This window comes from Hoplias malabaricus, chromosome 3 (assembly GCF_029633855.1).
Source record: "Hoplias malabaricus isolate fHopMal1 chromosome 3, fHopMal1.hap1, whole genome shotgun sequence".
NCBI lineage: Eukaryota > Metazoa > Chordata > Actinopteri > Characiformes > Erythrinidae > Hoplias > Hoplias malabaricus.
In genome coordinates, this window is record NC_089802.1 from 76,678,861 (window position 1) to 76,694,139 (window position 15,279).

The following is a 15,279-nucleotide window of genomic DNA, read 5'->3' on the forward strand; positions in this document are numbered from 1 at the left end:
GTGTGTGTGGTGTGTGTGTGTGTGGTGTGTGTGGTGTGTGTGTGGTGTGTGTGTGTGTGTGTGGTGTGTGTGTGGTGTGTGTGTGTGTGTGTGTGTGGTGATGACCCATGTGTATTTGTGGTGACCCTCAGAGAGCCAGAGCCTCAGATTTTGGACTATCAGGCTCAGCAGTATAAACTGTTCCCCCTGCTCGCCACCGCCTACGCCTTCACCTTCGTGGGGCAGTACATGAGCAACACGTACCACCGCATCACGGGAGACATTGACCAGGGAGATTTTAGTGAGCTGCCCGAGGTACGTACACACACACACACACACACACACACACAGTTTTCACATTTTTATCTCATTTGTCTCTGACTGTTAGTATCTAAAAATGATTAAATATTCTGTTGATCATTTACCGCCGTCTCTTCTAAAGGCACCCAACTCACTTTCTGTCTCTGCAGCTCCATGCTCTAGCTGCAGGTCTGAAGGCGTTTACCACCTGGACGGCGAATTCTGGGATAGAGGTGTGTCGAATGGCCTGCGGAGGTCACGGTTACTCTCGCTGCAGCAGCCTGCCGGACATCTACGTCACCTTCACCCCCACCTGCACCTACGAGGGAGAGAACACCGTCATGATGCTGCAGACCGCCAGGTAAACACACCTCACACACCCCTCTTCAAACACACCTCACACACCCCTCAGATACTTCTTCACTTCATTCAGCACCTGAGAGAGAGAGACAGTGTGTGTGAGAGACAGAGTGTGAGAGACAGAGTGTGTGAGAGACAGAGTGTGTGTGTGTGAGAGTGAGAGAGAAAGAGAGAGACAGAGAGTGTGTGAGAGAGGGACAGAGACAGAGTGTGATAGAGAGAGTGTGTGAGAGAAAGAGAGAGACAGAGTGTGTGATAGAGAGAGTGTGTGAGAGAAAGAGAGAGACAGAGAGTGTGTGAGAGAGAGACAGAGACAGAGTGTGTGATAGAGAGTGTGTGTGAGAGAAAGAGAGAGACAGAGAGTGTGAGAGACAGAGTGTGAGAGAAAGAGAGAGAGACAGAGTGTGAGAGAAAGAGAGAGAGACAGAGAGTGTGTGAGAGAGAGAGACAGAGAGTGTGTGTGAGAGAGAGACAGAGAGTGTGTGAGAGAGAGAGACAGAGAGTGTGTGTGAGAGAGAGACAGAGAGTGTGTGTGAAAGAGAGACAGAGTGTGTGAGAGACAGAGAGTGTGAGAGAAAGAGAGAGAGACAGAGAGTGTGAGAGAAAGAGAGAGAGACAGAGAGTGTGTGTGTGAGAGAGAGACAGTGTGAGACAGAGTGTGTGAGAAAAAGAGAGACAGAGAGAGAGAGAGTGTGTGAGAGAGACAGAGACAGTGTGTGAGAAAGAGAGAGAGTGTGTGATACAGAGAGGCTCCAGTATGTACTGGGAGAGAAGGAGGAGCTGATCACACACGCAGCCAAATACGTGACAGACTGCCACAACCTGAGGGACAACCAGTGTGGACAATCAACAGTGTAACTAATTATTACTGAATATTACTGATTATTAATGATTATTATTAATTATTACAGATTATTAAACATCCATATTGTCTCCATGCTCTTATTTTCCTTATTTTCCTTTTCTTATTTGATTGTCAGTAATCTTGTAAATATCATTTCCTGTTGTTGTAACTGTATCTGTATCTATATGTTTATGTATTTTCTGTAATATGCTTTAGCAACAGTGTATTGTTTTACATTCAAGCCAATAAAGCACTGCTGAACTGAACTGAACTGAACTGAGTGTGTGTGAGAGAGAGAAAGACACAGTGTGAGAGAGAGTGTGTGAGAGACAGAGTGTGAGAGAGAGTGTGTGTGTGAGAGAGAGAGACAGAGACAGAGAGTGTGTGAGAGAGACAGAGTGTGAGAGAGAGAGTGTGTGTGTGAGAGAGAGAGAGTGTGTGTGTGAGGGTGTGTGTGTGTGAGAGAGAGAGACAGAGACAGAGAGTGTGTGAGAGAGAGACAGTGTGAGACAGAGTGTGTGAGAAAAAGAGAGACAGAGAGAGAGAGAGTGTGTGTGTGTGAGAGAGAGAGAGTGTGTGTGTGAGGGTGTGTGTGTGTGAGAGAGAGAGACAGAGACAGAGTGTGTGAGAGAGACAGAGTGTGAGAGAGTGAGTGTGTGTGTGAGAGAGAGAGAGTGTGTGTGTGTGTGAGAGAGAGAGACAGAGACAGAGTGTGTGAGAGAGACAGAGTGTGAGAGAGTGAGTGTGTGTGTGAGAGAGAGAGAGTGTGTGTGTGTGTGAGAGAGAGAGTGTGTGTGTGTGTGTGTGTGAGAGAGAGAGAGACAGAGCGAGAGATGCAGAGCAGACCAGGGGTGTGTTATATGTTTAATATTTTAGTATTTGTCTCAGTATCTGCTCCTCTCTCTCTCTCTCTCTCTCTCTCTCTCTCTCTCTCTCGTCCTCTCAGGTATCTGGTGAAGAGTTTCCGGCAGGCTCGCGAGGGTCAGAGGCTCAGTGGGATCGTCTCGTATCTGAACGAACCGCAGCGTCTGCAGCCTCGACCGGTCTCTTCCAGACCCACCGTGGTCAACATCAATGACCTGAACAGCCTGGTGGAGGCCTACAAAATCCGCGCGGCCAAGTGAGTGCCACGGATAGTGGAATGAACTCTTGGTCGTGTCTTTGTCAGGAACTACTGTTGTAAATGTGTAGATTATGTTTGGAATAAGCACTTTCCACACACTTTTCCTGTAGAAGAGAGGGCAAAGAAGCTGTTTTAAGATGTTAACATCATAGTAGACCTGGGCATTAAAGAACAATGATAATAAACCAGACGTACAGCGTTTGTAGTTTTGCTGCAGTTTATTCCATACCTCTGTATGTGTTTGACGGGTTAAAGGCTGGTTGAAATGGCAGCTAAGAGCCTGCAGGGGGAGCTGCAGCGCAGTAAGAGTCAGGAGGACGCCTGGAACAACAGCTCCATTGAACTCATCCGAGCTTCTGATGTAAGCAAATATTACTTCCTCTTTCTTTTCACGTGACCAAGACTCCAGGGCCACGTTTGTATAAAGATGTACCTGTCTAAAGAGTCCGTTTCCCGCTCCAACTACCGTCCTGTCGTGTGTGTGTGGGGTTTTGTTTTCCCAGGCCCACTGTCATTATGTGGTGGTGAAGCTGTTTGCTGCTAAACTGAGTGAAGTCAGTGACACTGCGGTGCACACGGTCCTCAGCTCCCTCGCTCTTCTCTACACCCTTCACGGGGTCGCCGTCAACTCCGGAGACTTCCTACAGGTCACACACACCTCTTATAAACCTGTATCAGACCTGACATTTCCTCTACATTCAGAGGATGTTCGGTGTGAGCCTGACCCGACCCAGAAGACGGCGCTGTGGTTTTGAGTCTGGGCCCTTATTTCTGGTGTGTTTTCCAGGCTGGTCTCCTGAATGTTCCTCAGCTGGCTCAGATCACCCAGCGGATAAAGGCCCTGCTGGAGGAGATCCGTCCGAACGCCGTGGCGCTTGTGGATGCTTTCGACTATCGCGATAAGATGTTGAACTCGGTTCTGGGGCGCTACGATGGAAATGTGTACGAGAACATGTTTGAGTGGGCCAAACGATCCCCCCTAAACCGTACAGAGGTAAGAAGAGGATTGTGGGAGGTGTAGTCCTTGTGGGAAAGACGCCCCTTGTGGGTGGTTTTGGAAGTTACTCCCATTTAAGCCCATATCTGTGTTCAAAATGGCTCCCTATTTATTCACTGTCCCCTACATTACTCAGTATATAGTGCACTGTTATAGGTTATAGAATGGTTTTGGACACTATCTCATAGGTTTTTACCAAACAGTGCAGTGGATTATGGGTATCTGTTGTCTGCTAGGGTTCATAGGTTGTACACTACGTATTGCTGTGCATTGTGGGATTGTTTGAGTGCGCTCAAAATGGTTTGCTGTTATTGGACACTACTACAAAATGGTGGAACCCCAGAGTAGTGCACTATATAGTGAATGGGGCACAGTTTTGGACACAGCACTATTAGGGACCTCAAAAAACCTTAAAACAATCCGAATAAAAGTAGAAAAACGTAACAGATTTTGCATGTGTAGTTTGTAAACTTTGCCCCCTTCTGGCCACAGCACATGCTCATATCTCAGTAAGTGCAGGCTTTTGGATAAAAGTTAATGGGCTTGTTTTACTGAGGAGCAGGACTTCTCCCTGTATATGTATGTCACATTCACGTTTTTTAAATAGTTTTTTAATAATGCTATGCTGTCTTTTCCTTTATAATTATCTGTAAGCCCTTATCCAGTTCAGGGTCGCGGTGGGTCCAGAGCCTACCTGGAATCACTGGGCGCAAGGCGGTAATACACCCTGGAGGGGGCGCCAGTCCTTCACAAGGCAACACAGACACTCACACATTCACACCTACGGACACTTTTGAGTCACCAATCCACCTACCAACTTGTGTTTTTGGACTGTGGGAGGAAACTGCAGCACCCGGAGGAAACCCACGCAGACACAGGGAGAACACACCACACTCCTCACAGACAGTCACCCGGAGGAAATCCACGCAGACACAGAGAGGACACACCACACTCCTCACAGACAGTCACCCGGAGGAAACCCAGGCAGACACAGGGAGAACACACCACACTCCTCACAGACAGTCACCCGGAGGAAACCCACGCAGACACAGGGAGAACACACCACACTCCTCACAGAAAGTCACCCGGAGGAAACCCACGCAGACACAGGGAGAACACACCACACTCCTCACAGACAGTCACCCGGAGGAAACCCACGCAGACACAGGGAGAACACACCACACTCCTCAGACAGTCACCCAGAGGAAACCCATGCAGACACAGGGAGAACACACCACACTCCTCACAGACAGTCACCCGGAGCGGGAATCGAACCCACAACCTCCAGGACCCTGGAGCTGTGTGACTGCGACACCTACCTGCTGTACCGTGCCGCCCAGGGGGATTATAGCACTGTGTAAAATAGAAGAATATTATGCAAGTCCTGGAGATGAAATGTGGCATGTGAAATCAACACAATTGTAATAGAATAAGGTACTGAACATGTGCCTTTGAGTGTCATCACGAATTTGGCTCCTGTGAGAGTTACAGCGCTAACTAGTGTTTGGAATAATGAATAAGAAATTAATATTAAAACTTACTTAACTTTTTTTTCCAGGTCCATGAATCCTACTATAAATACATGAAGCCTCTCCAGTCCAAACTGTGAGCGTGGCCAGCGTGAGAACGTCCGGGAGCATTAACAGCACTAACTCTTAGAACGAGAAAAACCCTTCAATCAAACATCATCAGAAGACCTCAACCGGGACCTGTGACCAGGGCCTTGATTAATCTAAATACTGTTCTAGGGTCAGTTTATAGTCTTTTTTTAATCTTATAATTATTGTAATATAGACGGGCAGCTGATCCCAGACCTGAAGCTGCAAAAGATGATTGAAAACTACGGCTAGGGATATGTAGCATGATTGTAACATAAAGGAGCACATTTTCAATGCTGGAGGAGATGGATATATTTTGAGGAGACCGTGCGGTGTCCTCAGAACTGGGACCGGAAGCCAGTGCTTAAGGGAGAACCTGCTTAGTATTTCTGTGTAGGATTTGGAGCTATGATTGTTCATGTCTGTTCAGTCCCTGCCTTTCTGTGTTCTGAGTGATTTAAGGAAGAGATTTGGGGGGGGGGGGGGTCCTCAATGTCAACGACAGGTTTTTTGTAATTCCGTTCTGATGTATTTCCAATGATAATAATGGTTAATATTTTCACGTATTCCTGTTCACTAAGTGTAGCATTTCCTCACTGAATGTTGAGAGAGTTACAGGTTGATGAAAGTGGATATTAGAGTCACTGTAGGTTCATCACTGTCTCAAACATCATGCCTTCATCAGTTAAACCATGATTTAGTTTAAGGCCAGTGCAGTTCTCTTTGGTTCTGCGTCCTATTTCTTCAGTAACTCATTTGTTAAGTTAATTTCTGCCTTTGTTTTAAAGCCTGCTTGTGAATTTGTAGTCAAACTACTGTATAACTCTAAAACGCTGTTAAGACAGATGAGATATTGATTGCTGGTGTCATGTTCTCCTCTAATACAGTCATTACTTGATTATGATGAATAAAATATTAATTAAAAGTGTTTGGTTTATTGTAATTATTATTATTATCTTGTGCTCCAGATTCTTCTTTTGAATGTGTGTGTATGTGTGTGTGTGTGTGTGTATTCATTTGTATATTCATTCAATATAATTGCAATTCACAATGCAAACACTGGGCGGCGCGGTGGTGCAGCAGATCGTGTCTCTGTCACAGCTCCAGGGGCCTGGAAGTTGTGGGCTCGAGTCCCGCTCCGGGTGACTGTCTGTGAGGAGTGTGGTGTGTTCTTTCTGTTTCTGCGTGGGTTTCCTCCGGGTGACTCTCTGTGGGGAGTTGGTGTGTTCTCCCTGTGTCTGTGTGGGTTTCCTCCGGGTGACTGTCTGTGAGGAGTGTGGTGTGTTTTTCCTGTGTCTGTGTGGGTTTCCTCCGGGTGACTGACTGTGAGGAGTGTGGTGTGTTCTCCCTGTGTCTGCGTGGGGTTCCTCCGGGTGACTGTCTGTGAGGAGTGTGGTGTGTTCTCCCTGTGTCTGTGTGGGTTTCCTCTGGGTGCTTCGGTTTCCTCCCACAGTCCAAAAACACAAGTTGATAGGTGGATTGGCAACTCAAGTGTCCATAGGTGTGAGTGTGTGTTGCCCTGTGAAGGACTAGCGCCCCCTCCAGGGTGTGTTCCCACCTTGCGCCCAGTGATTCCAGGTAGGCTCCGGACCCACCGCGACCCTGAACTGGATAAGGACTACAGACAGTGAATGAATGAGTTTTAAATTGGTAAAGAACATTTATATCAAGTGAAGTTTCTTTAAACCTTCACAGGGTTCTTCACACTCACACATCTCTTTAGTAAACGTAGCTCTTTTTAACTCTCCACAACACTAACAATAAAATGGTATTATTTAATGTATCAAACTGCAAAATAAATTTATTCATAATGAAGAAGACAGGTTTGGTGGTTTCCATGATATGGACAATTAAAAACAGCATAAAACCAACAAACCTTTGGTCCTGTACAATCATGTACGGCCTTTATTGATCTCTCTCTCTCACTCTCTCTCTCTCTCTCTCTCTCTCTCTCTCTCTCTCTAAACAGATGTAACTCCATTTGTATCTTTATTTCCATATAAGGAATGGGCACTGTGTAGATCACATGCACCGAGGTGTTACTGGGAAGTTAGTTACTTAATATTTTATATGTGCTAAATAAAAAAAAAAGGAACTATAATTGCGCCTTTAATAACATCTTGGGATTCGGGATTTCGGGATATATGGTGGACCTGGCAACCCACGGCAAGTCGTGTTTCCCTGGCTGAGTTCCCGTTGAGGGAAGTGTGGACGGTTGTAGAATGGGCAGCACGAGCACACCTCGCTTTCCTATCGGAGGCTAAAATACACATTTATGAGGCGTAAAGAGGACATTTTGTGGAATTCAAATCTCCGTAGTGCTCTTCTGTAGGACTTTACACTGCACTGCCGTCTGGGAGAGGTGAGGAGAAGTTGTATTTTACGTGTTTTTTTTGGTGTTTTCTTTACAGAGAACGCGCCTACGTGGAGTTAACGTTAACGTTATATTCATTAAGCCCCGCGGTGTGTTTACAGCCTGTGGTAAAGTAGACTATAATGTTTTTAGCTTTGTGTCGAACACTTACACTAACACCAAGGGTTTCTAACTTTTAAAAGGCCCCGCATCTTTCATATGTTTAATTTTATTACGTTTTATGTTGTTTCTCTGGGTTTATTTCCACCTTTGGTTGAGTTAATGCGACTAAAATGGTCATAATTCATTAATACAAGACTCTCTTAACGCTGGCTTTTTTTCTTACTGCCCCTTTAAGACTGATATTTGTAAATAAGCTTAGTTCTGATTGGCTGACCCGTTCAGCGCCTAGTTCAAAAAGATGTCCAGGCTGAAACACTCATTATGACGTCAGGATGAGTGGGCGGGGCTGAAATGTTCATTAGGTATAACACTAATATCATTTGTCCATTCTCTCTCTCTCTCCACTGACCATAAAAGTGCACCTTTCAATTCTGCAGTTCTGTCTTTCTGTTGCTCTGCATACTTTTGTAGCTCACGTTCTCCCTGTTTTCCAATGGTCAGGAGCCCCACGGGACTATCATTGTGCACTGTGTGTTGCGCTGGTCCGAGTGGATCAGACACAGCAGTGCAGCTGGAGTTTTTAAACGCCTCAGTGGCGCCGAACAAATATACATGTGTCGAAACAAAATGGCGGATTTAGTATTTCAGCTGATTGGTCAAAAAAAAATGGGAGTCTAATCATTGTAATCATTTGAGACTTTCTGCATTGCTTCCTTTGTCAGATCTCCAGTGAATGGATGATTTAAACAGTTTTCTACTTTTGTGGAAGTGCAGCCTTTTGAGGAGTTGATGGTGCAACCGTGAAAGTTGAGAAACTGCCAGTTGTGCAAAGGCGGCCCATGAAATGTGTTTGTTTTAGGGCTGGGCGTGTTGGCAACAATAATAATAATACGACACTACAGTAAACAGTAGCATTTATTCACTGAGCGCAGAGCAAGAACACACCCCGAACAGAGCGCCAGGGCATCACTCACTCACCCAGTCACTCCACTTACTAACGCTTGTTTGGAAAGTGAGCGGGAACAGGAGCACCCTCGCACTCAGTGACCTGAGGAGAGGATCCCACCCATGACCCTGAGAGACCCTGGACAATGCGCATTATGCACCACCGTATATATGCGTCAATGTATTTTGTACTTTAGAAGGTATTAATATGTGGCCAAAAGTCTGTAGACACCCCGTATGAGGAGGGACCTAACCTACTTTAAGATGCACCCCATTGAGGAAACGGGTGTTAACTGCACACACAGTTTGGGTGATCTGATAATAAAGCATGCAGCAAAATTTGATGCACACGAAGGTCATCCGGCTCAAAACCAAGTGTCGTCTAGAGCGGTGGAACCCCATCCAGTATCTTTCAAATTCTGTACCTGACCATCCTAATACTCTCATGGTCGAATGCCATTAAATCCTCACAGCTAGTCTAAATTTTGGAGTAAAGTCTGTGTTCTCAAATTTAATCCAATACATTCATTCATTGTCTGTAACCCTTATCCTGTTCAGGGTTGCGGTGGGTCCAGAGCCTACCCATAATCACTGGGTGCAAGGCAGGAACACACCCTGGAGAGGGCGCCAGTCCTTCACAGGACAACACACACTCACACATTCACTCACACCTACGGACACTTTTGAGTCTCCAATCCACCTACTAACGTGTGTTTTTTGGACTATGGAAGGAAACTGGAGCTAATCCAAAACAATATGTATAAAATTCAGTCTGTTTTCACACCGGAAAAAGCTCCAGTGTTTGTGCATAGTCCTAGCTCATTAAATAGGGAAACAAAGAAAGTGTCCCAGTTCAAAATTGCCCAGACGTTTTCTCTGTGAATCAGTGGCTGAACCATGGCATCTGGAGGGGTTTTGATGGTGGAGAGACCTCAGAACGTTGAAAAGCATGAAAAAAAGCATGTTTCAGATGTATTATTATTTATCTTAAGGTGGAACTGACTCTAAATTCAATAGACAGCTAACTCTGTGTGAAATTAAACACAGACCAAAAGGGCTACAAAACTAAAACCTGCAGTCGGCTTCTTACTCAAACACACCTTTCACCTTAATAGATGCAGAGCTACTGAAAGAACACAAATAGGGTACGTTTCCAGGTCATTGACGTTATTCATTATTCATGCTGCTGGGTCATGTGTGTCCCTGGTTAATCCACTGAGGCTGCTGTTATTTGCTCAGTGCTTATGAAGCAGTTTCCTGTGTGGCGTAAGTCAGTCACTGTGCCATGATGTGGTGACACTGGTGTGTGTGCGGGGGACACACACCCTCTGAAACTGCAGTTACACCACAATAATTTACTTCTCTTCCACTACACAGGCCTACACTGCCACAGAGGGCTGCTCTGTATATACATCTCCAGCAGATTTACATTCCGCAGCCACCTGGGAGATGACACATGCAAAAAGTATCAAAGTGCCATTCGTGTTCTTTTCAGAAGACTTGCTTTCAGTTTCTTACAGGCGTCTTTAGAGACACTTCCACACAGCCACAAAAGCTTAGAGTTCGAAGCCGGTTTTTCGACTCATCGATATCTAAGTATTCTCAGACACGTTCTGTGATGTTGAGGTGTGGGTCCCTGGGCGCCAAGTTCCTTTTTTTGAGAACACCAGTAGTTCTCTCTTCTTTTGTCGGTCTCTTTTCGGAGAAAGAGCATTTTCGTAAGCGCCATGTCCTTTCAGATCCTCATTGCTGAGTTGTCTAAAATCAAAATAGAAAAATTAAGATGAATTAATCTTATTATGGGGTGGCACTGTGGCGCAGCAGGTAGTGTCGCATTCACACAGCTCCAGTGGCCTGGAGGTTGTGAGTTCGATTCCTGCTCCGGGTGACTGTCTGTGAGGAGTGTGGTGTGTTCTCCCTGTGTCTGCGTGGGTTTCCTCTGGGTGACTGTCTGTGAGGAGTGTGGTGTGTTCTCCCTGTGTCTGCGTGGGTTTCCTCCGGGTGACTGTCTGTGAGGAGTGTGGTGTGTTCTCCCTGTGTCTGCGTGGGTTTCCTCCGGGTGACTGTCTGTGAGAAGTGTGGTGTGTTCTCCCTGTGTCTGCGTGGGTTTCCTCTTGGTGACTGTCTGTGAGGAGTGTGGTGTGTTCTCTCTGTGTCTGCGTGGGTTTCCTCCGGGTGACCGACTGTGAGGAGTGTGGTGTGTTCTCCCTGTGTTTGCGTGGGTTTCCTCTGGGTGACTGTCTGTGAGGAGTGTGGTGTGTTCTCCCTGTGTCTGCGTGGGTTTCCTCCGGGTGACTGTCTGTGAGGAGTGTGGTGTGTTCTCCCTGTGTCTGCGTGGGTTTCCTCCGGGTGACTGTCTGTGAGGAGTGTGGTGTGTTCTCCCTGTGTCTGCGTGGGTTTCCACCGGGTGACTGTCTGTGAGGAGTGTGGTGTGTTCTCCCTGTGTCTGCGTGGGTTTCCTCCGGGTGACTGACTGTGAGGAGTGTGGTGTGTTCTCCCTGTGTCTGCGTGGGTTTCCTCCGGGTGACTGTCTGTGAGGAGTGTGGTGTGTCCATGCGTTCTTTTATGTTGTGTCTGGTTGATGTCTCATTGAGGGTGTAGCCTAGACAAAGCTGGAGATCCTGTGCCACCACACGGAACTGGACACTGGCCTTTACATGCAGAGCTATGTTATTGAGTCTGAAGGCCATAAGGCATGTCAAGACATGGATGATCAGTAAGCCAAGATCAGGGTAACGTTTTGCTCCTGACATACATTTATTATTTTCATTTTGATTTTAGATGAGAGTCAAGTCCAAGCTCTGACCGAGGAAAGGAAATAGACACAAAAGGACGTCACTTTAATTCACCGCTTTACGGTAACGTGGAGTAACCAGATCACTTTGGTTTGACTCTTCAAAGGATTCATTAGAAGCGGAGACAGGCGTGTCCTGGCTGGGCTTTCTGAGCGTCTGTAGAAGCTGTGTGATTTCTGCTCAGGCAAGTCCAGGCTCGTTTAAAACACTAAGACTTCTGAGAAATACACCTTATGGGGAAGGGTTCTTCACCTCGGGAGGAAAAAGAAATCCGCTTCAGAAGGACAGAAACTGATACAGATTTTTTTTTCGTTTTTAACAAAGAAAATTCCGCTAAGAGGATTAAGAAAGTCTGGTTCAACTCAGAACAGAATGAAAATGTAATGCTCCCACGGATCTTTACACCAAACGATCGCTGATTCGCTCATTTCGCTGTCGATCAAAAAGGGATTCAGCCTCAGACAGATCATCCAATCATCATGCAGAAGCTGAGCGTCCGGGCCAGCCGAGGCCAGCCCACTGCCCCATAGACCCCCAGAGACGCTGAGCGTCCGATGGGCGGGACAAAGCCCAGCATTTATCCAATGACTCGTCTCGTTACAGAAGGTGAATGAATGAATAAATTAAATAATGTTTATGTGAAGTTAATACTACATTAGTTTCAGTGAGACTTTAGTTGAGACCCATCACTGTTTTGTGGCTTTTAACCTGTAAGCAACACTGCACTGAAAGACACATGACCTTAGTGTCCTCCTGCAAGCGTGTTGAACCCCATTAAGGTCCAATGGCGTTAATGGCTGTGGCATAAATAGATAATTTAAATATTCTAAAATCAGTGGATTTTCATATGAAGCCCAGGCCTGAGCTCATGCCACGTATTGGTTGAAATCTCACTAAAATATTTTTGGGTTGAATGGGGTTCAGAAGCTGTGTGTGGTCAGATTACAGGTCTCTGACATCATCTGAAGTATGGGTCACATCCTGCTGATTATACAGCTCTGATGTTTTGCATTGTTAGCTCTTTATGGCTCAGCTGTAGAGCCCCAGTGTCAGGCTAATCTCATCTGAAACGTTTTGGGCTCACGCAGCTGGGTTTTTCAGGGAACACTTACTGGCACGTTTTCACCTCTGTGTTTGTTGTGGAAGTGAAACTGAGCTGACACGGATTCTAGCCTTGCACATTAGCCTTTGTGGCCCCCAGTTTGAATCAGAGAGTGTAATGTAATTATCCAAATATAGCAGAGCAGTTTCCTCTTTGTGCTTCCCATCACTGCACTGGAACTTGGCTTGAATTTTTGTTCCTTGAAAGTGTGACCTCAAAGGTTTCATATCAAGTGATACACTGATGGTGCGGCGTCATACTGTGGTCATTGTCCTGTGTCACTGATGAAGGACTAGAGGACGAGCGACACACACTGTGCAGCGACAGATGAGCTACTGTCTCTGACTCTACATCTACAAGGTGGACCAACGAGGGAGGAGTGTCTCACAGAGTGGACAGAGAGTGGACACAGGGTTTAAAAACTCCAGCAGCACTGCTGTGTCTGATCCACTCTACACCAGCACAGCACACACTAACACACCACCACCACGTCAGTGTCACTGCAGCGCTGAGAATGATCCACCACCACATCACACCTGCTCTGTGGGGGTCCTGAGCGCTGAGGAACAGCTGGACTAGGGTCCGTGTTTGTAGAAGTACAAAGAGCTCCAGTGAGGTCAGTGGAGGAGACTGAATTAAAGTGAAAGTAAAAGCAGACTCTTGCTGAGGGGGAAAACATGGACGCTCCCAACAAGAACTCAGGAGCACTGTGGAGTTTTATTAATCATTTTTGTGAATGGTGTGTTTGTTTTTCAGCCCGTGGTGCTGGTTATTTCCTGTTATTTTCAGCACTTTGTCACATGGCTTGGTATTTCCACATTGAACCATGTGGCCCCATGCTGACCTCAGCTGTAAAGCTCAAGTTCTGCTTGTTCCTCCATTGCTTCCTCTGTTCTGAGCTCTTCTTAAGGACGGCTAAAGGCAGGAGGGTGTTGTGGGATGATTTAGAGTATCATATTTCATATTAGGATGTGCAATAATATCGATGTGGGCGGCACGGTGGTGCAGCAGGTTAGTGTCGCAGTCACACAGCTCCAGGGGCCTGGAGGTTGTGGGTTTGATTCCCGCTCTGGGTGACTGTCTGTGAGGAGTGTGGTGTGTTCTCTCTGTGTCCGCGTGGGTTTCCTCCGGGTGACTGTCTGTGAGAAGTGTGGTGTGTTCTCTCTGTGTCTGCGTGGGTTTCCTCCGGGTGACTGTCTGTGAGGAGTGTGGTGTGTTATCCCTGTGTCTGTGTGGGTTTCCTCCGGGTGACTGTCTGTGAGGAGTGTGGTGTGTTATCCCTGTGTCTGCGTGGGTTTCCTCCGAGAGTTACAGATAATGAATGAATGAATGTGTTACACTATTGTGGAGAATCCTGGACAATGAACACGAAGCTTATTCAGAAATGTTTTGATCACAGATTCTGCGATTCTGGAGGATTGGTCCTCCTTCTCCCAAGTAATAACTTTATGGACTTTGTTAAAGCTAATCAGTGTTTATTTCTGTGTTTCTTCTCTCTTGTACGTCTGTATGTAGCTGATCGTTGGCCAAGAAAGCAAGGAGGGAATGTATTGGGCTCAAAACTGATGAGCCGTTCCTCTTCTGGGGCTTCGTCTGCGCAGCCAGAGACGACAACAGCTCCTTGAGCAAGAAAAAGTAAGTGTGAAAGCAATCTCACAGCTCCGTGAGGAAAAGCGAGATGGTGCGAGGCGGTCCTTCTGAGGCTCAGATGACTCAGTAAATGCAGAGATGGACAGATAAGGAAAGTCACATGCTTGTACTATCAGCCCTTGAGCTTGTGCCTGTGTACTGATGTTGACGGCACGCTCAGAGTAAAGTCTTTTTAGATTTACTGTAAACGACTGAATATGCAGCACACGAGAAAATGCATTGTTTCATATAATAGGCATCACCAGCAGGATAGTGCCGCAGTCACAGCTCCAGGGTCCTGCAGGTTGTGGGTTCAAGTCCTTCTCCGGGTGACTGTCTGTGAGGAGTGTGGTGTGTTCTCCCTGTGTCTGCGTGGGTTTCCTCCGGGTGACTGTCTGTGAGGAGTGTGGTGTGTTCTCCCTGTGTCTGCGTGGGTTTCCTCCGGGTGACTGTCTGTGAGGAGTGTGGTGTGTTCTCCCTGTGTCTGCGTGGGGTTCCTCGGGGGTCCTCCCACGCTCCAAAAACATGTCGGTAGGTGGATTAGCGACTCAAGTGCCTATAGGTGTGAGTGTGTGTCGCCCTGTGAAGGACTGGCGCCCCCTCCAGGGTGTGTTCCTGCCTTACGAACCGTGATTCCTTGTAAGCTCCGGACCCACCGTGACTAGATAAACAGTTACAGACAATGAACCGGCGTTCTGAACAGGGCTGTTTAGACAGGAGGAGAACGCTGTGGTGGGGGTCGTGGGCTTTGGACCAAAGCAATCAATCAATCAATCAATCAAATTTTATTTATATAGCGCTTTTCACAACAAAAAGTCGTCACAAAGCAGCTTTACAGAGATCCGGGTCCAAGCCTCCTGTGAACGAGCCAGGGGCAACAGTGGCAAGGAAAAACTCCCTCAGCACACGAGGAAGAAACCTTGGAAGGAACCAAGACTCATACGGGGAACCCATCCTCCTCGGGTCGACACCGGAGACACAACAGAGAACAGAAGTAAAAGTGAAATGACCGATGAAGGGGTTGTAGTAATATAAATGTAGTATATTAGTGATGATGGAGAAGCAGAAATGAAAATGGTGAGGATGATGATATTAGTGATGTATGAGTCTGATGAAGGAGGAGGTGATCAG

At 46.6% G+C, this 15,279-nt stretch overlaps 2 protein-coding genes across 7 annotated transcripts in view; both read left to right on the top strand.

Annotated features, from left to right (window-relative positions):
* The window catches only part of acox1 (acyl-CoA oxidase 1, palmitoyl), a 17,212-nt gene extending 11,090 nt beyond the window's left edge, over positions 1-6,122 (top strand). For all 3 annotated transcript variants that reach the window (XM_066663436.1, XM_066663434.1, XM_066663435.1), the window contains 7 exons: positions 132-294; positions 450-640; positions 2,430-2,603; positions 2,862-2,967; positions 3,110-3,253; positions 3,394-3,600; positions 5,162-6,122. In XM_066663436.1, the coding sequence (XP_066519533.1) occupies positions 132-294; positions 450-640; positions 2,430-2,603; positions 2,862-2,967; positions 3,110-3,253; positions 3,394-3,600; positions 5,162-5,212 (1,036 nt within the window). In that variant the 3' untranslated portion in view covers positions 5,213-6,122. The remainder of the gene's footprint in view (positions 1-131; positions 295-449; positions 641-2,429; positions 2,604-2,861; positions 2,968-3,109; positions 3,254-3,393; positions 3,601-5,161) is intronic.
* A 1,255-nt stretch (positions 6,123-7,377) lies between these two features.
* Positions 7,378-15,279, top strand: part of LOC136691052 (inactive rhomboid protein 2-like) — a 63,296-nt gene continuing 55,394 nt past the window's right edge. For 3 of the 4 annotated variants that reach the window (XM_066663319.1, XM_066663318.1, XM_066663322.1), the window contains exons 1-2: positions 7,378-7,563; positions 14,035-14,154. The gene's annotated coding sequence lies outside the window, so the exon portion shown is untranslated. The remainder of the gene's footprint in view (positions 7,564-14,034; positions 14,155-15,279) is intronic. The other variant, XM_066663320.1, reaches the window with a different exon arrangement.